Genomic DNA, 23,573 nt, shown 5'->3' on the forward strand with positions numbered 1-23,573 from the left:
TTAAAAATTCATGTTGTAAGTCATCTTTTGATATAACTGAATATATAAAAAATAAGATTCAAGGAAAAATTTCACTATGAAATAGATTCAGGAATATATTATATTAATATCTTTAAAATATAAATTGCTCATAATTACCTCCCTTTGATAAATTATGAAAATTTGTTCTACCTTTGTGAAACATTTTATAATTTAAGTCAGGTATATATTAATTGCGATTAACTTGCATACTAGTTAATGGGACTATATTTCACAAGGTTCTGTGAAATATGATACGGCAAATATATACGGGTACATACTATCCGCATAACACAGATAGATTTTCACTCCTCTGGAAAAATCTACCTGTGAAATACCATGCCTGGAAAAAAATTACTATGACAAATTATCCTCAGGATAAAATATCACAGAGGAAGAAATAAACCGTTACACAAACACATAACATAAACAATACAACGTCTATGACGTGCTACATTGAAGATGAAGAAATTATTTTCAAAATTACATCATCATTATATTATCAACAATATATCTATTTTTTGTTGGTATTAAGTCACATTACAATGTGGTATTGAGATTAATCAATAAAGGGAACTATATTTTCGTGCGAAATAATCGATGACCAATTCCCCCGGTTACCTAAGGGCACAGTTACTTCAGGGCATATATCAGTGGACCTTTCTTCCACCTACACATGGTATATTGCCGGCACTCGGTCATGATAATTTCAAATAAAAAAATCGATTTTTAAGGTTTTAAATTTTATAACAAACAAACAACTGGAACTGCACACCTGAAACCTGTGCACATGAATAAAACTGAAAATTGGGCACCAGTTGGTAGACGTTGCAGTACATGTTACTGTGAACCTTTTTATAGTAATTTGATATTTCTTTGATGATTCGCTGCAATAACAATCTATCCGGAGATAGACCACTGAGTTATCTCCACTTGCTTTTTGACAGTGGGGGGAAGTGGATATCAGTAAACAATTTCCCCTGTAAAACAGTAATAACGGTGCAGTAATAATAAGTCTAGTAAGATCAGTCAAATATCAGAATTGTTTATCAGGATCCGCACATTAGTTAGCAAAAACTGTTACGAGTATTCTATAATTTATCTCAAAATACAGGCTATTTTAGGGATACAAAAATGTAAACAGTTGAACTGTTAAGGTTCATGTGGACCCTATGACTAAAATGGCCGTATTTTCACCTCAAAATTTACTCTGAATACAGACAAACCTGCGCATCTGTAAAAAAAATTCCAGGCATATCATGCCCTAGATAAATAAATTTCAAATATGTTTTATGTTTTAGAAAAATAAAAACTTACCAGGATTTTGCCGTTCACTTTTTTTCATTCCTCCAGAAGTTGCCAAAAAAAACTAAGTTGGTAAACAGGTTTGAGAACTTCCCCACAGGTAATAATTGGCCGTTTCAGAATCTAAAGAATCATGGGTAATTTCATTGCTCGTACCCCAAAATGAAAATAACGTCACGTCATTGGTTGAATTTCCATTGTTTATGACATATATATATTTAACCAATCACGACGTTTTGGTGTACACTTTTGGAAATATTACTTAGGATGCATTAGATTCTGAAACGGCGAATTGAAGTGAGCTGTATTGCTTGACATGGACATGAGATGGACAATAGATACCTAAAAATAATTGGTCATTTAAACTGTGTACCTGAGTGGACCATATCAAGATAAACTCAACTGTTTGTTAATTTTATCATCTGCAGGGACGAAAAAAAGTGTACGGCAAAATCCAGTTAAGTTATAAATTTTCTAATTCATACAATGCATTTGAATTCTATTTATCTAGGGCATGCACATTGTATGCCTTAAAACTTTTTCGGATGCACAGGTTTGCCTGTACTCCGAGTAAATTTTGAGGTGAAAATACAGCCATATTAGCCATAGGGTCCACATGAACCTTAAATGTATGTATATACTCGTGTATTGTATTTTCGACCTACTAACATATTTTTCTGAATTTCCCTTTTATATGTTTGAACATACACATGCCTAATATTTTGAGAGTCACCAGTACACTTGTATCTAAAATACACAATGAAATACATTTCGATCTTTAATTTATTTTTTATTTGAATTCATCGGATCGATGGCACCTTTGTTGGCAAAAACAAGCATCTTGTGTTTTCGACCTATCTAAGAAACAGGTCTAAAGTCGGAAATGACATGTCGTACAAATCCGAAATTGATAGAGGTGATCAAACTTATGACTAAATGAATAGAATGGTTACATATACATGTACAACTATAAGATATAAAATATTATTTTGATATTTTTTTATACCCCCGCTTTAAAAAAGGGGGGGTATACTGTTTTACCTCTGTCTGTCAGTCCGTCCATCCATCAGTCCGTCCGTCCGTCCATCAGTCCGTCCGTCCGTCAGTCAGTCCGTCCCATGAAACTTTCGTCACATTTTTCTCAGGAACTACACATCCACCCTTTCTGTAATTTGCTATCAACATTTATATATGTCAGCCATACCGTGTGATGCATTTTCAGATTCATCACTTGACAACTTCCTGTTTACCGAACACTTGTCTGATTTTACACATGATAGCCAAGTTGAAAATTTTCGTCACATTTTTCTCAGGAGCTACAATACAAGGATTTCTGAAATTTGGTTTCAGGATTTTTATAAGTCAGCTATACCGTGTGATGCGTTTTCAGATTCATCACTCGACAACTTCCTGTTTACCGAACACTTGCATATTTTTACACTATTAATATTATCCACTTGCGGCGGGGGTATCATCAGTGAGCAGTAGCTCGCAGTTTCACTTGTTTGGACAAGTTGTACACATTTTAAAAGGAGACACATTGGAAGCCTTGTATGGTCTTGTATATATTATTCATGTTTTTGTTAAATACTTTCGTTAAATTTAAGTTAGTGCATTGTGAAGTGAGGTTGGTGAGTATTGTCTGTAATTTCCCATGACAGACTGATTTTTCTGTAAATAAAAATTAACTGATATTTTATTTTTTCGGTAAAAATCAGTAAGGAGCATGCATTTCTGTATGCAAATTACCTGTAAGTACATTATATTACAACTAACCATAGGACAGTCATGTGACTTAATGACCTTGAAGTTAACTTTGCATGCAAAAATACCTCTGCCATATTTTTTAGAAAATTTGTTTATTTTAGATCGTTTCTTTGGGAAGGTAAAACTAGTATAGTTGAAGCGTACGAAAATGTGATATCAAATAAAAAATCATGAATATTTAATTTTTATAACTTTATTTGGAAAATCTTTACCACACTTGGTATCATTTGCTATTGTTACTAAGTATAGCAGCCGAATATGACGTCACACAGGCATGCGCGGCATACAGGAAGTGAAAGTAAAATTAGGTTGAAAACGTAAGACGGTCGAAAACACAATACATATACTTCATAATTCAAGATCTAAGTAATATTTACTCGTATAAGTAAAGGAGGAGGGCAGCAAGGATCTCCATGACCTCTTTTATGATGGGGCACCGAAATCTTCCAATACACTTTCGCACCCTACACGTTCGTGTCCTAGTACATTCACTGACCCCTAGACGGTCGCACCCAATTTTTGAGTTCCAGCTGAATAATAAGAATTTTTTTTATATATACATGTATGTATTATTTACCATGTTTACCAAAACAAAAAATATTTTCCTAAATAATAATTGGTGACTTACTACATGATTTTTTTTTTTATTAATTTGTTTGTTAATTAATTATCAAATTTTAGGTATCAATGTATGATAACAGCAAATTGGTATTTGCACACAGCTAAATTTGGTATTATCTTTTGTGTGTTTGATAACCATGATGGATTGTTGTTTTAACTTGCTTTGATGTAAATGATTATGTGATTTATGCAACACCAAAAAGTTGCCAGAATGTCACTTTATTTTGAACCAATGAAAAATTATATATTTGTAGCAAAATATACGGTACCTCGAATGACCAAAATAACACTGTTAATATCCGAATAACCCTTGTAATGACCGACTTTTAAACATTAATTATTAAACAATAGTATATTATCCATGTATTTTATAACTTATATATATGATTTACAGAAAGCAGATTGTATAAGTTCATTGTTGTAGTCTACTCCCTCTTTATTATTTTTTATTATTATTAATTTACAAGGATTTTCACATCACAGTAAAACTTCTTACTCTTAATTACATGATTTACTAGCTTACTCTTAAAGAAATCATTATATACATGTACATGAACATTTTATATGAATACTATATTACAGAAAACTACTGAAGTATAAGACTAGAGTAGTATGGGAAGATCTGGACCACCATTAGTCACTGGGGTAGCACCGAAAGAAGGACCACCTGGAACCAGAATAACCATTCGGGGAGAAAATCTAGGCTATGACCCAAAGGATTTAATTGGTTTGTACCAAATTTTAGTTATCATGTCTTGTAAAAAGCACTGAAGACAAAAGTTGTAGCATGTAAACAATGTTAACATTTGCAGTCACTACCTGTTTGACGATAGTATGAAATCTTACAACACTTATTATATAAGGATCATTTTCATTCAAACTGCTTGCACTCTTATACATGTAAATTGAAAGCTAGTTGATTTGTAAGGCATTTTCAATTGTCCCAAAAGAATTTACCAGACACAATGTAAATAATAACAAATCTAATTTATGATCCTCCGATTACAGCTTGTGATCAGTATGTTTTTACTGTTTTACTGTTACTGTTTAAAATTTACAAAAAGAATGAGAATGAATCTGGTTGTTCAAGTTAATTGCAGGTACTGTGTTCTGATAATCAAAATTCACCTGACGTAAAATGTGTCAATATAAAAATAATAAGTAGTATTGCTGTAATAGTATGATTGCCAATGAGACGACTACCCACCACATAACAAATGCCATAGATAAAAGCAACCATAGGTGATCACTACATGTACATGTACAGCTTTTAAGAATTAGCAAATATAAAAAGAAGATGTGGTATGATCGTCTCCACAGGAGACCAACTGACACAGAAAATAACAACTTAGATCACTGTATAGCCTTCCACAATGAGCAAAGCCAAGACAGCATAGTCAGTTATAAAAGGCCCAAAAATGAAAAATGTAAAACAATTCAAACAAATACATGTATGTATACACAGCAACAAACGATAACCACTGAATTTTAGGCTTCTTACTTGGAACAGGCACATACAGAATGTATGCAAGCCCTTTATGTAAACTAAGCAATAAAGGGCAATGGCAAGATAAAATGTAAAAACAGTTCAAATGTGAAGACAGCATTTGTAATTTTTCAAATGTTTTATTTTCAGGAGTGAAGATATGTGGAGTGGATTGTTTACTGGCAGCTGATTGGAAATCTCCCAGTAAGATCATAGCCAGATCTGGTCCTGGGAAAGGTAAAGGAGATATCATTGTGATTACCAAATCAGGGGGACAGGGAACCTGTACTGTTGGATTTAAAGGCTACTATGTACAAATAGGTAAGGAATAACATTAGATATACCAGAAGAATATTATTTATCATACAGGCAACCAAGAATACCAGGGTTTCCCCTGGGTCAGTTATTTTTTTCGCCACCTCTTTCGCCAAAACAATATATCTTTCGCCACTTTATTATTTTTTTTCGCCAAGTAACATTTATATATATTTTGTTTAAAATTTACCTTTTTTCTACCTCCCCCCCCTCCCTTAAATAAGATGATTTTGTCCCGTTGTGTCTATGATTATTCTCTCAAACTTATTTTAGAGTCTACATTTTAATGAGTAAACACTAATCACTTTAAAACCAAAAAAACATTTTAACTTAAAAGGGATAAATATTCATTGTATTTTAAACAACTTTTCTAAATGAGGGGACCACTATACTTTTAATAATATAAAGATATTAGTCCTGGAATATAACAAAATTAATGGACATGTTTTGATCATATAATACCAGTATAGTTCGTAGGGAAAGTTTCTTTAAAAGAAAAATACTGATGTGCCATTTTGTACTAAGAAGTGGTTTTTACAACAAAACAAAAGCTTTCATCACATGAAATTGATCCCTCATTTCGTGTGTAGTCATATATGGAAGAGTTACTCTCATTCGAGGGGTTGTTCCCAAGCTTTTGGATAGATTTCTTCATAACAACAGTTTTTTTTTCTTGGTCATCGTAAATGAAAAAGTTGAGATGTAAAACTATGCTTGAAAGACGTGTGTCACTCAAACGACTTTAAAGTAGTCTTCTTAATAAATTACCTATATTAAAGTCAAAGGATAATTAAAGTTTTAAATCGGAGATTTTTCTTGCTTTTGAACATTTTTCGTCACAACAACAGCAAGGACGTATAACTAACATACGTCCTTGACAACAGCTATCTTTAAAAGGAGAAGAGACGTCAAAAGTTTGCTACAAACACGTGCGTCACAAAGTGGTGAATAAATTCTGTATGACATTTAGCGGAAGTCATTTTGTCAAACAATTCAATCAACACCTTTATTAATTAGTCCTTTGTTGTCGATAGCTATAAAACGCAATCAGCCGATTATTGATTTTCTGTCCAAATCTTAATGAGGTCAAGGTGAATTCCGAGTATTGTCTGATCGGGTAAAGTCCGAGAATTCCAAAAAAAAGAGTAAATAAACAAGATGGAGGAAAATAAATCGCTATATATATTTCTTTCGCCAAATTCTTTCGCAAATGACGAATTTTTATCGCCACAATTATTATTTTTTCGCAAATTGCGAAAATGGCGACCGCCAGCGGAAACCCTGAAGAATACTAAACAGCTGATCATTAGGGAATAAAGAGGATTATTTAGAAAATGATTTTGTTTTATGTCACATACATGTATGGTCAAGTGACTGTTTATGGACTGGGTGGTCATCAAACTGCCAAAAAACTGGAATTAAGACAAGTGTGTTCTAAATTACTTGATAGGTTATACATAATAGTTCAAATTATCAAATAAAAAAAGCATGTCTTATTTTTAAACAGATTTCAAACTATATTTTAGGTATTGTTTTTATGTTTCAATGTTTTTTTTAAAATGCACAAAACTTTAATAAAATATTCCTATCTTGGAACACATTGAAAATAAACTTCAGTTAGAAAAAGATGATGGTTTTAGATGTTTCATTAAAAGTAGAGAATGAAAATAATTGCATATATTGTTGTTACAATTTACTGGCACTTACATGATATGATGCTTACTCTTAAATTTTATACTCTTCACAATAAAGATTGCTGTCAACATAAATTTGCTTTCAGGTCCCTTACAGGAATCTGCTATATGGATAGATGAGTCACAGAGTGTTTCTTCCAATTTACGACATGGTCGGCCATCTTCTCCTTTATTTTCTAAAGATGATGAGGATCCATTGGGGATATCTGATGAAGGAAATCAGTAAGTAATCTAAATTGAAATACTAATGTATGAATTTATGTAAAGCACAATTCAATGACAAACTCTATTTCTCCTCCAAGGTATTTATAGAATTAGACTTTATATCAGAACAAATATTAATAAAAGTATATTTTGGTTATACACACGTTTGTCAATGAGACAGTAACCCAGCGACAAAAGTCACCAAGTGACACACAGACGTCAACCTACAGTCCTTAACAAAAGACAGGTGTCATTGTTTGTACAGAGTATTTTATATTGATTCACAGTGATAAACGTTACAACCAAAAAGACTTATTATCTGTGTGTGTATTGTATCATTAGTTCTTTGATCTCTTTCCATATAAGACTAATAAGTCTATATATTTATTCAATACTAGATTTTACAATCATGTGCATTTTGTAGATTGGACTAGACATTTAGACTTTTTAGATCATGTTAAAAACACATTAAGCCACACTTTTTTTGTAAGTTAATTTTATTGCATATATTATAATATGCTTTTCAATATCTCCTTTCAGAGCCAAATTTTCAGAAGAAGACTTATTAGAACTGTTCCCTGAAGGTAATTCTTACAACCAATATTATATCAATACTATAAATTGCTGTTGATTGCAAAAGACTATTATCTAATTGGTTTTCATTTTGGGTTATCTCTATAGCTAAAAGGAGATGTGTAATATTTGTCACTCAGACAGAAAACCAATGATAATTTAACCAAAAGATATCTAGAGGAAAACAAAGTCTTCAACAACAGACAGTTATCATTAAAATTGTCCAGATTCTATAAAAGTAATGTATACATTTACATGTAGCAGTTAAATATCTACATAAGATTCTCCAAATGATAAAATAACATGGAGATATCAGAGCTCCAGATAAGAATTCACAAATTGGGTTTTTTACCCCTCCATTTCTTATTTAATTGAGTGAAATAGTTTTTCAATTGCATTATTAATTCCAAGTCACCCCTCAAGCAAATATCAAATTGGGGTTTTCACCACCAAGCTTCTTAATGTATTGGGTTTTTTCATTTCCACAATATTGAATGTTTGTGTTCACTCATCAACTAAAATGAAATATATACTATATATACTCTTGAACTAAAAATAAACAATGTTTTTGTCTAATTTTATTTACATAAATCTTGATTTACTTATAAGGGAAAAGTCTTATTAGAACTTCATATAAGTGATTTGGCCTTTTATGTTCAATTGATTTAGTTTTGACGAGTTCTAACCCTATTATTGTTAAGTCACGCAAACACGACTGGACGCCCCATTGCACGACCCCGTGCGTTCAAGAGACCTTCCTGACAACACTAGCTGAGCCTTGTTATCAACATAATCCTCTCAAAAGGAAACTAAAACATGCTTCTATTCTATGTTTTTACCGGAAATTTACTTTCGTTTTAATTCATTGCTAAGTGTTAAGTTAAATCCTGAGAAGTACGGAAAGAATTATGACGACATGGCTTAAGGTAGAAATACACAGTTAGGAGTTTAGTTTCGCATTTTGGCCCCTGTGGATTTTTCAAATAGGAAAGTTATTGTGTAATAAAATTCATTTTTAGATAGATTAGTGCTAATTTAGCCTTCAAAGATGGTTTATAAGATCATCAAGATTTTTTTTTTACATGTTTTATGGGCTGTTTTCTGTTTGACAATCCGTATTTTCATAGTTAAACCGGCCATCGGTCCAGAAATTAATGTACTGTTTACAAACACTCTTTTTCTACACGAAGTTTTTGACGCAATTTTACCAAAAAATGAGATGAAAGACATATGATTTTCATTTGATTTGCTGAATGATATATGTACACAGTTTCAGAAAAGGTATTACTTCAAGCGATTGAAATTCTACTTTTAGCCAAATTTTGGGGAAATATGTGACATCTTTCCCCCCCCCCCCTTTTTTGCAATATTTTATAACAAATAAATGCAGATTGTTGCCATGGATACACCAAAAAGAAATTATATTTTACCATTTTATATACTGGATATAAAATCTATGGAAGATTCTTATTACATACATATGCCCATATATGACACAAACAGTAAGCTTGATATTGCAAGAAAGCAATGAAAAAGGGATGGTAAAATTTATAAGGGCAAATTTTAGTATTTTTTCCTAACTGTTTATTGCTACCTAAGCTAATTGGATAAAGACAGAGAAGATCAAAATGTTTTCCTCACCACGTTTACCTTTTAGCAACGGAACATTTCAACAATCTATTTTTAGAACGAAAGGACATTTCCGATTTTTAATATTACAGAAATAGATCTACGCGACGACTATGTAAAAGATAAGGGTAAATAACCCACACGATAGTGACTAAAAGCGTGAAGAACTCAATGTTTTGACAATTTTTGGGTTTTTCTTTGCATGAATTGGGTTTTAGAACTCTGCAATGGGCAATTGCATTGGGTTTTCAATTATTTTTATTGCGTAATCACGCAAATACGCAGCTTATCTGGAGCTCTGAGATATGATATATGACGTCATCTGAATGGTCAGGTTATTTTTAAATAGAAACTTCTTTTCCACATATCATTGCCTTGATTGATTTCTGGACTCTTCACCATTTTATCTTTATCAGTAGATTTAACAAAGTGTACATACAAAAATATAAAGTAAACACTAATACATGTAAAACCCTTCAACAATTAATAGATAAGAAAATTAGAAAAAAAAGGTACGAAGTTATACTGTACCATGTTAATGAATGCTTGTATATACTGAAAGCAAGCTTCAAAAACCTGCTGATTAATCATACCATCGTACACTTAATATCACATGTATCAATTGCTGTAATTCACAAATAATAAAATGCTACAAAGGATAAGAATATTTTTAATTTTTTTTCAGCATCTGGAAATATGTCAATTGAGAACTTTTCTTCATCATGGTATTTATTAGAGAATCATCATTCTACAAGGTAAATAAAGTTTCATCTTTCTGTCATCTGTTGTTATAATTCCACTTTTAAAGTGGGTAATATTTAACGATGGGGTTGTTCATCTATTTGCTGGTAATATCCTGCCTGTGTATCCACTACTGCTTGCAACAAATTTGTTATAAATAGATATAGGAAGATGTGGTATGGGTGCCAATGAGACAACTCTCCATCCAAGTAACAAATTATAAAAAATAAACCATTATAGGTTTTAAGGTACAGCCTTCAACACAGAGCGTTGGCACACACAGAACAGCTAGCTATAAAGGGCTCTTAAAATTACTTGTGTAAAACCATTCAAAGGGGAAAACCAACGTCTAATCTATATAAAAACGAGAAATGAGAAACACTTATGAACCACAAAACAGACAACAACCACTGAGCATTAGATTCCTAACTAACACTGTATATTTGGATGTAGTTATTGTTTTCAATAATTTTAATTTAGGAAAAATCTCAGAATATAATGAATTTGGCTCACATTTTAACTGAAATAATCAATTGATTATAAATCAAATGTTAGTATAGACTAATTTTTTCATTAAGTTGATTTTTGTTTATGTTTTCTCGATTCTATTTCAGCTTTGATGATTTAAGAGCAGGTCTTGCACATATGAAGAGAAAGGCTAAACATCGTTCAGAGGGTCCAATAGCTTTTGTCAAAACTAATTTGTCTTCTACATTAGACTGTTTAGACAGTTTACAAAGTAAGTAATCTATAGTATTTCAAAGAATTAAAGGTGCTATTTGAAAACATAATTGATTTGTAGTTTGAAGCTGATTTCACATTTAGTATAAATGTAAAGAGATGTTGATATTATTGCTAATGATACAACAATCCGCTAAATACCATAGGAGAAAAAGATGTAAACAACTATGTGTCACGTCTTAGAAGGTGATCTTAAGTTGTGACTATTTTAATGTAAATACAATTAATATCAGTTGTAGGTATCATACTGGCAATAACAGTTGCATGATTACGGAATGTGTCCTGTTTTCTGACATTGTTTCTTATTGTTACAGAAAAATGCAATAAGGATTCCTTAGGTGAAAAAAAGATACTATGTTAAAAAGAGGTACTTGAATCATAAATTACTTCTAAAATCATATTTATCTAGTTAGTTGACAAGATTATTTTAAATTTTATAATACTTTTACATATCATTTGGTTAGTATTGTTTTATAAATCTGGATAAAAGTTTCAAACATTCCCTTTGTTGCAATATCAAATATTGTGAAGAAAAAAGATGAAGGACTTTTTGTGTATATTAGTTTTATCGTATATTTCAGATATGTACAGTAAATTCTGTACAGATGATATAAGAGGGGAATTTATCAATTCCTATGCAGTTCTTCTGATGCGTAAGTATTTTCTACAAATGAAAAAAATTAACTGTAATATAGTGAAAAAGTATACTGTAGAGCCAGTTTTGTTCTTTAAATAAAAAAAATTGAAACAAGAAGATGTATGATTGCCAGTGGGACAAAAATCCTCCAGGCACCAACGGACAAGGATAAACATGATAAAAGCAACTATTAGTTACCGTACAGTTAGCAAAACCCATACTGGATTATAGGACATTAAAAAATGTGAGACTATTCAAATGAGAAAACCATCATCCTGATTTAAGCTAAAAACAAAGAGAATGACATATAGGAACCAACAACAACCTCTGAATTGCAGTCCCCTTCCTTTGGACTGGTATGAGATAACGAAGTGGGGTAAACATGTTTGTGAGCACTCAACGCTTGTCTTATCTGGGAAATTGTTGTTGACTGTAGCAGCCTATAAATAATAAAAATAAAATTAACTATTTTTAAATTGAAATTTTGAAATAAAACGACAAACTTTTGATCATTCATTCATTACAGTGAATTTTTCATTATATTCCTCTCTCGTGTGTTATACCGGTATGTGTAATTTATTATACTCCTCAGAGTATAAAGATGAGTATATCCACAAGCAATTTTTATCAGTTGACTTTTGTAGGAGTCATGAGTCTTTGAGATTGTGTTTGCCAGGTGACTGTGGGCTGTGGGGTATGTGAGTGTGTTCACAAAGGTTCTTTAATTTCCTATTACCTATATGATAGATGTTATTTAATATGTCTACATTTGTTTTATTTTAGAGGCTAAGTCATGTGCTGATGGACTGTTCCAAGAAGTATTAGGACGTAAGGACAAGGCAGACTCTACTAGAAATGCCCTCAGTGTGTTACAGCGATTTAAATTCTTATTTTATCTTCCATTAAATCTACAAAGGAATATACAGAAGGTAATATAAGTAATAAGTCAGATTTTACAAGGAATGCACTAATTGTTACGAAGAGATTTAAATTTAATTTTCCCTTACATAAATATGGCTAATGCAGTGCAGTGTTGGGGGTACTTGAAAGGAGGATCCATTAATACAGTTTCAGAAGATCTATACATAATAATGATAATCAAAACGAACATATATCAAACTGAATTGGCCATTAACAAGTAATTTTAACCATAGCTTTACTAATAAAAGATATCTACTGTAATTAATATCTTTTTACAAGAAATCTTGTTGCAAAATATCTTTTTGGGTGGAGCTGTGACTAATAATTATCAATACCACTTTTTGCAAAAGAAATTATTTGCAAAGTATCTCATTTTTCAGTTTTGCATTTATTGATCTCTAACAATTATCATTTTAGGGAGATTACAACATGGTTATAAATGATTATATCAGAGCTAGATCCTTATTTGCTGATACACAAGTACAAGTTTTTAGGAAAGGTAAGATAGTTTTAAAATATGAAAGATATGAAATGTCACTTTTTCAAAGTGTTATTTTTCTGGACATTTAGTAGGTTCTGATTATTTTTGTCTTGCCTGCTGCAAAATTTGCAAAATTCAACACATTAAGGGATGCTAATTCAGTAGTGGTTATAATGTTGTGTATAAAATTTAATGTTTCAGAAGATAGGAGAGGTAAAAATTCTGTAGCTGGTATACATTTTCTGTATAATTTGAAGTTTCTGCTTTGTGTAAGTCTATTGTCCTTGACCTCATATTTCGGGTCAAATGGCAGTTTCCATGACCTGGACAGTATTGTATTTATTTTATATTTACAGTATACAAAGAGGTAGAGAACCAGATCAATGAATTCAGAGACATGTTAAAACAGAAGTTAATGGAGTTACCAAACTCACTGGAAAATCAGAAGAAATTAATCAAGTATGTATGATACATTTATATACTGTAAATTAAGAAATTATTGCGAGGTTTTTATTATTGCGAAAAATGGGACAGAGTTGTAAATGCAATAATTTTAACTCGCATTTTGAAATATTTTATATGAATTAAACAGGATTTTTCTCAAAATTGTAAAAATTAAAATTGCATTTAAGTCGAAAATGACAAAAACACAGTAATAAATACTCGCAATTATTTCTGAATTTACAGTACTGTAAATTTCTCACTTAGTAAACAAAATAAAGACGTGCACTATTCCAGTAATATATATACAATAATGAAGTTTAAGAATAAAAAGTGTGGCTGAAAGATTAAAAGACATATCAAACAATACAAATCAATTTTGAAACATTTTGAGTTAATTGCCTATATAACATGCATAATGACATGATTTTTACTGCTTCTTGATATGTATATTTCAGTGGAATATATATGTCCAAAGTAATTCATATATTTAAGACACTTAATGATCATACTTTGTAGGTTTCTCCTGTAAGCAATTCACTTGAAATTTCTACCTGATTAATTTATCCCTTTGGATAAAATTGAGGCTTCAATGTAATGGTAACACACATCTTTTATAAAAGGCTTTATATGTGGTTGCTATTAAATTGATTTTGAAAAGACAGAGAGAAGATTTTAAAAAGGGAGGGGGGATCACAGGGCTTTCCCTTGAAATTGAAGTAGTAGGCTAAATTACAATTATTGGTGGCTGTAACATGCGTTCGGCGAAGCTGTAAGCATGGTGTTTGATACGGAAAGGGGTCTGGGCTCAAGGCCCCCAGAAGCTGTGGCATAAATAGAGCAAAATCCTGCATTCTCGCAATCTCCTGGCACCTAATTTCATCTTTAAATGACAATTTTTTATGTATGAAATCAAAGAAGAAAAAATCTCAAAGAAATTTCATTTATTTTTTTAATGTAATGGTTTGTTTTTTTATTTTCTTTACCTTATGCTTAAAATTCATTTGCTTTTAAAGAAGTTATATTTATATATAATAATCTGATTTGTTAGAAATCTTGATCGATTTATTTTGCATAACTACGTGCGTTTGTAAACAAACGACCCCCCTTTTTTTTCCAAAGACTGTTACTCGTATTTCATTGTATTTAAATCATACAATTATTTCTCAAGCATTGATAGAAAATTAATATATCCTCTGATTTTCTCTTTTTTTGTAAACTGTTTAATAAGTTGGATACATAAATCATTTGGAAATATTATTTATTTGTGGTCAGTCGACAATATTCTACTTTCGTTTTTTACCTTGATTCTCTGAACACCACGTGGGCTTTGTAAAATGAACTTCAAAAGATACTGTTTTCCAGATTCTGAACAACATGATCTACGACACTTTTATTTGACTGATATTATTCTATAAGATAAAATTGTCATCCTATTTGATTGTCTTCACGTTCTAAAAGCCAAAACCAACAAGTTAATGACCATCAGAACATCTCTTGTTATCGTTCAATGATCACCAGAACGTCTCTCTTGTAATCTTTGAAAAGAAATGAAGCATTCTGACTTTAAATAGACAACTAATCAGTGACCTGAATTCATGTGAACTATATTTAGCCTAAGGTAAACACTGACTTTTCATCCTTGTTTATACACTGGTAGACCTATTTGGCTAATGACCGCGATTTTTGGCAAATCTCCGCGGAACGGATAATAAATATAGGTTCATCGTAAATTTTCCGTTTTACAGTATATTTTGCGGTTCTCAGGAGATTTTCCGTGTCTCAGGGAATTATCCGCGTGTCTCAGGGAATTATCCGTTTGTCCGATTAAACTGGTGTGTATTGAGTCAGTGATAGAACCAGTGATGCGTGAGCGACGGTTATTAATAGATCGTTGTATAATCCGTTATCTGTGAGCAACGGTTATTAATAGATCGTTGTGATTATATACACTGTTTGCAGTCAGATAAAAATAACCGTCTTATTACCCTTTTCAGTCGAGAAATAAAAAGCGGTGGTTTTGATATTAAAGTTACTTACAATTTAAATATCGAATTTAGTTCAATAAAGAATAATCTATTTAAATGTGACCAATGAACAGGAAAATGCACGTGGTAACTTTGCAATACTACAAATATGTTCACCTTACAAAATTCTTCTTTATTGTCATGTTAAGATAAATCAGTTCCTGTAAAAACAGTAAAAACAAAATCTTAATTACTGCAGATGCCGTTATCCGACATAATGTCATACTGATTTGACACTTGTCTAGTGTGAGTAACACCTGCTGTGATATTTTTGCAATACAACATGGACAAGCGGAAGGTCGTAAATCAATCTGTTGATCCGAATTTAACTTTACCTGTACAGATATTTATTTATGGAGGATATCATAGATACATGTAATAAATTGTATTGTATTCAATGGAGATAATTTAAATACACAATATAATTTATTAAGAAATATTTGCAGGTATACATTGAACATGTTTATTCCGACCAAGAAGGTTTGATATTGAATGTTTTTTTTTTTTTTTTTTTTTTTTTTTTATCAAACTTCGATCTGATCAGTCTATTAGATTATCAACGAGTAATTCGTTTATAGTTACACATTGTTACTCTTCTAACTCTTCTGACATCTTTTTCTTTGTGCTATTAAAAAAAACTCACAATTTTCGATATCAGATCGACATTTATATATATATATGAATACTGGAAATCTTTTTTCCGTCAGACACCACGCTCCCCACAAGAGCCCCAAGATATAATCATACCTGTCAATCACTAGCCGCAAGTTGAACATTTTGGTCAGCCTTCCTCGTGCTTTCAATTATGACATCGTTGCGAATTTTTTTTTTTAAATTGACATGTGAAAAGAATAAAGTGATGGGAAGTTTATTTTACGACCTATCAGAACTTCTTGTGATTCTTAAACCGCATTTCTTTCTAACAAGAATTTTGTAAACGTTGTGTCGCGTGTGTTACTGTTTTCTAAACGCTACACGAGTAGAAACAAATACATCGTTTGATAAATCTTTCAATGACCCTGTTTGAATTTTCAATAATGCATGCACATGTTGTTGGTAATCAGACTTTTTTACAAACGTAGAAACAAATACTTCGTTTAATCAGGTGGAAGTTAGAAACAAATGCAGCGTTTGTACTAACAAACGACAAATTGCAGACGCATTTTTAACGTTTGCATAGTTTGTCAAAGTTTATGTAAACTTTGCAAACGTATGTTTGAAAGAAATGATCAAAACATGTGCGAGCTTAGGGACGACATCAAAAGTTCAATGAAGGATAAAAAACTTAATTCAAATAGTTTTTTCACTGACCCCCCTACCCCCCTATTAACTTAATTTGGGAAAAATTGATTGACTCATATGGATATATGTAAAAATCAATGTCGGATAACCAAATCTTGCAGCAGTTCAACCCCCACCACCCCCAAACTATTTGAATTAAGTTTTTTATCTTACATTGATCTTTTGATGTCGTCCCTTAGCCGTTTGCATCGTTTGTGTTATAAAGAAATGCATCCTTAATGAGTCGGAATCCGTAACCGTCAAAATAGCATGCTTTACAAAGAGATCAGCCAATTCAAACGTTTCTTTACACAAAGATGATTTTAAGTACGTCATACATTACATGTAAATTAAACATTTATTTAAGTAAATTTTTTTCGTATCTATCTTTTTCGTATCTATCAATTTAGTATAAGTTGTACCGTGTGGTGCGTTTTCAGATTCATTTCTCAACAACTTCCTGTGAACCGAAATATTTCGGCGGGGGTATCAACGGCGGCAAGCTTACAGTTTAACTTGCTTAAATTTTATTTAAGTCAGTTTATTGAAAGAAAATTGAAAATGGAAATGGGGAATGTGTCAAAAAGATAGCAACCCGACCATAGAAAAAAACAGCAGCAGAAGGTCACCAACAGGTCTTCAATGTAGCGAGAAACTCCCGCACCCGAAGGCGTCCTTCAGCTGGCCCCTAAACAAATATATACTAGTTCAGTGATAATGAACGCCATACTAATTTCCAAATTGTACACAAGAACTGACTAAAATTAAAATAATACAAGACTAACAAAGGCCAGAGGCTCCTGACTTGGGACAGGCGCAAAAATGCGGCGGGGTTAAACATGTTTATGAGATCTCAACCCTCCCCCTATACCTCTAGCCAATGTAGAAAAGTAAACGCATAACAATACGCACATTTAAAATTCAGTTCTAAAGAAGTCCGAGTCTGATGTCAGAAGATTTAACCAGATAAAATAAACAAAATGACATTGTTTTTGCAGAAGATTAATCCAGACATTAACGTACTTTTTAGGCTTCCCGTTTGTTCCACTGTGTAGGATAACTTATTTACGCATTACATCATTAATAATTACCAATATTAAAATGCTGAAATGCAAGCTGTATACTTATTATTTTACTAATTTGCGTTTTGGTTCCGTTCAAATTTGCTGTTATAGCATGTATAGATTCCTTGATTTTCATAACTTATCTAGTTTCAGTTGTTAAATACTAGTCAGTAAAGAGCTAAATATTTTGCCTTCCAGCAGAGCCAACAATTAAGAATCAGACGTATACGTGATACATGAATCATATATATATATATATGTAATATCAGTAATGGACTCCTAGACTTTTTCTCCTTTTATAGCCGACTATGCAGTATGGGCTGTGCTCATTGTTGAAGGCCGTACGGTGACCTACATGTATAGTTGTTAATTTCTGTGGCATATGGTCTCTTATCGAGAGTTTTCTCATTGGCAATCACATCACATCTTTTTTTTAAACGGACTCATTTAGCATTTGTTATATTCTCAACGGTTGAGAAAAACTCCATGGATGACAAGTCAACTGGGGTTTTGAGTCGAACATTTTGATTGTGTATGTTTATTAGGGTTTGAATAGGATTTCTATAGAAGAAGAGAGAATATATATGGACAAAACGTGCACAACAAAGGGCCAAAAAAGTAAATAAAATAGACATCAAGAAAACAAAGAATATAGAATAATGGGGAAAAATATGAAGACTACAGAAAAATTACTTACAGCTATAAGACAATATTCAAGACCCTCGTATGTGTTCAAATACAATCTGTATACACTATAGTATATATCTTGCTATAAAGTTCAGTTCTCAATGTTATTTGCTCGAGCATGGCTGTCTGATTCTATTTAATTTTTAAATTGATGTCCAGTGGCAAACATTTCTAGAGTCGTGTCATTCAGGAAGTAAATATAAGAAAAAATGAATCTGTTCATGCGCGGGTTGGTTAAAAATAGAGCTCCCTACATATATCTTGTTTAAAAAAATATTTATTTTACTCAGCTGTCTCCAAGGCACTATCTTCTGCTGTTACATGAAATTGTGATACTGTGAAATTGACTGATTAGATTTTATTTTAGATTGCAAAAGTTTGAAGTAGTAGAGACCATTTCCGTGACCTGTGTTTGTTGCACTCTGTTGGTAAAATCTAGTAGTTTTTTTTTTTAGCCTACTGAGATTTTAATAACTTATTTTCGAATGATGGAACCATATCAATATAATAATATGAACACGGGTTTGACAGTCAGTAAACTGTCACACAAGAAATAGATTGAATGTTGCATGTACACTAGTCCAATTTGTAATGTTGCCTTTACGTCCTTCCACATTCTTTTTTTTCAAAATCCGGGATCCGCTTTCGAATATATTATGGGAGTCTGTCAATGGAGCCAGAGATACATTTAACGACCTTGACTGGCTACACAACCCTTGCACGGTAGAGAAATACATCATACACAGATACACTGGCTGGTTAAAGGGACAATAAACCAGAAGTGTAAATTGCTCCAGGTATTTGAAGTATATGGTGTGTAATGTGTCAACAGCCACGTGTTAGTGAATTCAAAGATAATCAAAATGATCTAATTCACGTAGTAATCTACCCGAGAATCTACCATGCAGCTACGCATCATCGCAAACAACTAGCTTTGCATTGTAAGATATTTAATTATACCCCCGCTTTGAAAAAAAGGGGGGTATACTGTTTTACCTCTGTCTGTCCTTCCGTCAGTCCGTCAGTCTGTCTGTCTGTCAGTCAGTCTGTCCGTCCGTTCCATGAATATATTTCGTCACATTTTTGTCAGGAACTGCACTACCAGGATTTCTGAAATTTGTTTTCATGCTTGATATAAGTCAGCTATACCGTGTGATGCGTTTTCAGATTCATCACTCAACAACTTCCTGTTTACCGAACACTTGTTTGATTTTACACATGATAGCCAAGTTGAAAATTTTTCGTCACATTTTTCTCAGGAACTACAATACATGGATTTTTGAAATTTGGTTTAAGGGTTAATATAAGTCAGCTATACCGTGTGATGCGTTTTCAGATTCATCACTCGACAACTTCCTGTTTACCGAACACTTGCATATTTTTACACAATAAATATTATCCACTTGCGGCGGGGGTATCATCAGTGAGCAGTAGCTCGCAGTTTCTCTTGTTTTATATAAACCAACATCAAATGCAAAAGAAATATTAGAGATGGACATTTCTGATTAACTGGTGAATTAAAAATTCCATATATATATATAGAAATCTCATTTATCTGGGTTTATTTTTCCAAGTTAGTCAGTATAATAGCTTAGTCGAAGTGTTTGGTCCGAGGTTTTGTCTAAAAATGATTAGCCGTGTAATTTTTTTTTTTAAAACGAACGGCAAATTGTTATTGAAACATAAAGAAAATAAAAGAAAATAAAAGTTATTACCGGACCATTGGTGATCATAGGTTGATGAATAATCATTTAATTTGTAAAATGAAATATATTTATGACCATTTAGGCACACATGAATATTCAATTTATTAATCGATCGAGGGATACCAGCTATTTCTCCGCGCGTGGCCCTGATGAAGCTCAGAGCATTTCACACAGACGGGCTAAGAATGAAAAGTAGTGAAAATATATAATTTATTAGCTAGCACACCAGTGGCGGATCCAGAAAAATTCATATGCACTAAATGCATAAGAGGGGCGGGGCGGCCGCTTCAGTTATTCCCTCTATAATCAACCAAATTTTTTTTCCAGCAAAGGAGGTTCTGACCACCTCTTAATCCACTTCTGCCTCACTATTCCATTAACACTTTCAAACTATATAGTATTTACACATTTACTATTCTTGCATTGTAAACTACAATTAAAATTAATTCGTACCCAGTCAATTGTTTTTTCATGCGCATCTTTTCCGTTTGACGATAGGGCCTAAAATGACTTTATAATTTTAGGTTTTATTATTTAGGAATGAAAGAACACTCTCATTTAGAGTCAAAAGTTTGTCTGACACTACGATAATCTTTCATTATTTAATAACAAAAAGAAAGTTCAATCAACATTATCTTATGATTAAAATGGTAATTAATTCTCGCTCATTGATTATCCACGTTTTAATTGACCACTTGACCATACAACAATACCCTAAAATTTCAGTACACAAGGACACCTGTGGTATAGCAAGGATTTGCATATAAACATGTATATAAAATTAAAGGGAAACTCCGCAAAAAAATCAAAAAATAGATATTATAATGTCCTGCATTCTGTATAAAAATGCTTAAATTCATAGGCATTAAAGTTTTATTCTGCGGGACAAGAGATCACCATCGATTTTAAATTTAAAATATCAATTCTCCGCGTGTCGCCATGTCTATGAACCACAAAGGACCAAAACCATAGTAGCCTAATGTAGTCGTAATCGCGTGTCGATATCGTGTCAATCGTACGGTTGTTTTATCCGACTAACTAACTTGATACGGAAAATGTTTTTTTTTAAAGTAACCAAGGTCTGTCGTTAAAGTCCGTGAAAATTGTTTTCGAAAATCTAATTTGTTCATAATTCTTTCATGTAATAAACTTATTTAAATAAATTCGTACCTTCCCTTGTCTGACCACCAGCATGGCTAAAGGTATTACTCCCATATGTATTGTGAGGTGACACGTTCAGGTATTCAAGCGATTTCCTGTCGGACTTGCAAGTTCATGCATCGCTTCACTTCTAAGGGTATTGATAAGTGTATACGACCGATAACTTGAAACTTTCCATTTTGAACTATCAGGTGTATAGTATAAATCTCTGTCTTGCATGTCCGATATACTAGTCATTACTAAACGCATAAGCTTGTTTATAAATTACATTTCTGGTGTAACTCAATATTATTTATAAAAATCTAAATAATTCCAAAAAAAAAAAATTGATAAAATAAAAATCTGTTTTCACATTTTTTCCACGTGTAAATTTGGGGAAATGTAAGTACTCGTTCTCAAAAGTGAAGGACAGTTTGAAACATACAAGAAATATTGATTTAAAAAAATATACGCACTTATCGACCATTCTTTTATACGCCTTGATAGAAAGTTACGGAACTATAGATAGTTGCAATTCAAAATTATATACATTTTTATATTGAACACAAGAAAGAAACATACATTTTGTTTATTTGGGTTAAAAGTTTTGTAAATAAACTAGTCCTCGTATGACAACAGTATGTTATCATGGGATGTCGATGGACGACGAAGAAGAAGAGAACTTATTTGAATTAAATACAAGTCGATATTTAACTTGCTTTGGGTTCATCGAAGTTATGGACATAGTAAAATCACAGATTTCTATTTCAACAAGATTGTTCTCGAACAAAGGAAGGAGTTCGTCATCACAATTGTTGGCTATAATGTATAATGATGTGAACATGGTTCTGAAAGTACATTATGCCAAATTTCCTGTTCCGACATGCATGTTATATATGCCACTATACAAACACTAATTATCCCCAAGGGATGTGAATATTTTGCTGGAAAACTATTTAGTATCAAAGTTTCAAATTAATTTCGGGATTTATTTTCCTTCTTGGTATTCAATATTCAATAACAGAAAAAAGAATAAACTGCTTGTCCGCTAAATAGGGGTATTCTTGTTATAGTTATATTAAAAAATAGCGATATATGACATTAAATTGGTTCTGTCTTTTTTTTAAAGATCGTTAAAAAGATGTGTGTATAAGGTGAACGACACAAGAACAGCAAGAACCCTGTAATACTAGTACGAGAGTATAGCATGTAAACAATCCTTCTCAATAATATGGTTGTATTGGAAATCTTTTCATACAGATTGACAACTCATGGTCCGATATGCATGTAATATTTGCCACATAACGCCCATAGTTCTTTCTACCATCATCATCTTATTCTTTGATATTGCTGTAAACATCGATGGTTCACACCCAAACAAAATGAGAGTAATGTACCTTCTGATAGCTTCTCTGTGTTATACACTTGTGAAACTTAATATATAGACGAAATTTCGGTATTGAAATGAATCTACATCTCACAAACAGGATTTTTAAATAACGATTTTGAGCAATCGCTGTAGGTTTATGAATATTCATATGGTGCTTTTCTTTAGCGCCAATTGGAAAAAACGTATCTTTAAATAAAGTTTGCATTATTAAACATATTCCTCAGAAATCAGTTATCATAAAACCATACGAGTTATCATAAACCTTGATAAAACACAGTTCTGTTATCATAAAACATAAAAGAATGCACTATGTAAACTGGAGTAAAATTATGAGACAGTTCTAAGCACTGTACATGTACTATAGTAAAGTTGTAAGTCTGTTCTGTCACAAAACTTGTAAGCGATGGTCCATGCAGTTATATTCATGTCTGGAAATGTCCCTGGCTGTTTATCCAAAAGATATAGTCTGGTTTTTTTCTGTTTCCCATCGTTTTTTGAGAAATGCATTTAAGAGTGAATCGTTAACTGGGTAAAGACCAGTGGCAAATATCTCTGTGTACGTTCTGTCGATTTGGAAAGATATTTTCTAATTCATTTGAAAATATCTATATGTGTTTGCAATGTTCAATGCTTGGACTTTGAAAAAGCGCTAATAAAGCTAACTAAATATTATCTTGATAAAAGAGGTAATGCAACAAATTTAA

General features: G+C 32.1%; 1 protein-coding gene across 4 annotated transcripts in view; it reads left to right on the top strand.

Annotated features, from left to right (window-relative positions):
* The first annotated feature begins 924 nt into the window (after window positions 1-924).
* LOC139523303 (exocyst complex component 2-like) overlaps window positions 925-23,573 on the top strand; it is a 52,377-nt gene continuing 29,728 nt past the window's right edge. The window contains exons 1-11 of one of the 4 annotated variants that reach the window (XM_071317171.1): window positions 925-1,037; window positions 4,294-4,438; window positions 5,348-5,518; window positions 7,293-7,428; window positions 7,951-7,994; window positions 10,298-10,367; window positions 10,968-11,092; window positions 11,676-11,747; window positions 12,515-12,660; window positions 13,070-13,151; window positions 13,490-13,592. In XM_071317171.1, the coding sequence (XP_071173272.1) occupies window positions 4,324-4,438; window positions 5,348-5,518; window positions 7,293-7,428; window positions 7,951-7,994; window positions 10,298-10,367; window positions 10,968-11,092; window positions 11,676-11,747; window positions 12,515-12,660; window positions 13,070-13,151; window positions 13,490-13,592 (1,064 nt within the window). In that variant the 5' untranslated portion in view covers window positions 925-1,037; window positions 4,294-4,323. Of the gene's footprint in view, window positions 1,085-4,293; window positions 4,439-5,347; window positions 5,519-7,292; window positions 7,429-7,950; window positions 7,995-10,297; window positions 10,368-10,967; window positions 11,093-11,675; window positions 11,748-12,514; window positions 12,661-13,069; window positions 13,152-13,489; window positions 13,593-23,573 lie in introns of all 4 variants that reach the window. The other 3 variants (XM_071317172.1, XM_071317169.1, XM_071317170.1) reach the window with 3 other exon arrangements.

The sequence above is a fragment of the Mytilus edulis genome, chromosome 5 (assembly GCF_963676685.1).
Source record: "Mytilus edulis chromosome 5, xbMytEdul2.2, whole genome shotgun sequence".
Classification (NCBI taxonomy): domain Eukaryota; kingdom Metazoa; phylum Mollusca; class Bivalvia; order Mytilida; family Mytilidae; genus Mytilus; species Mytilus edulis.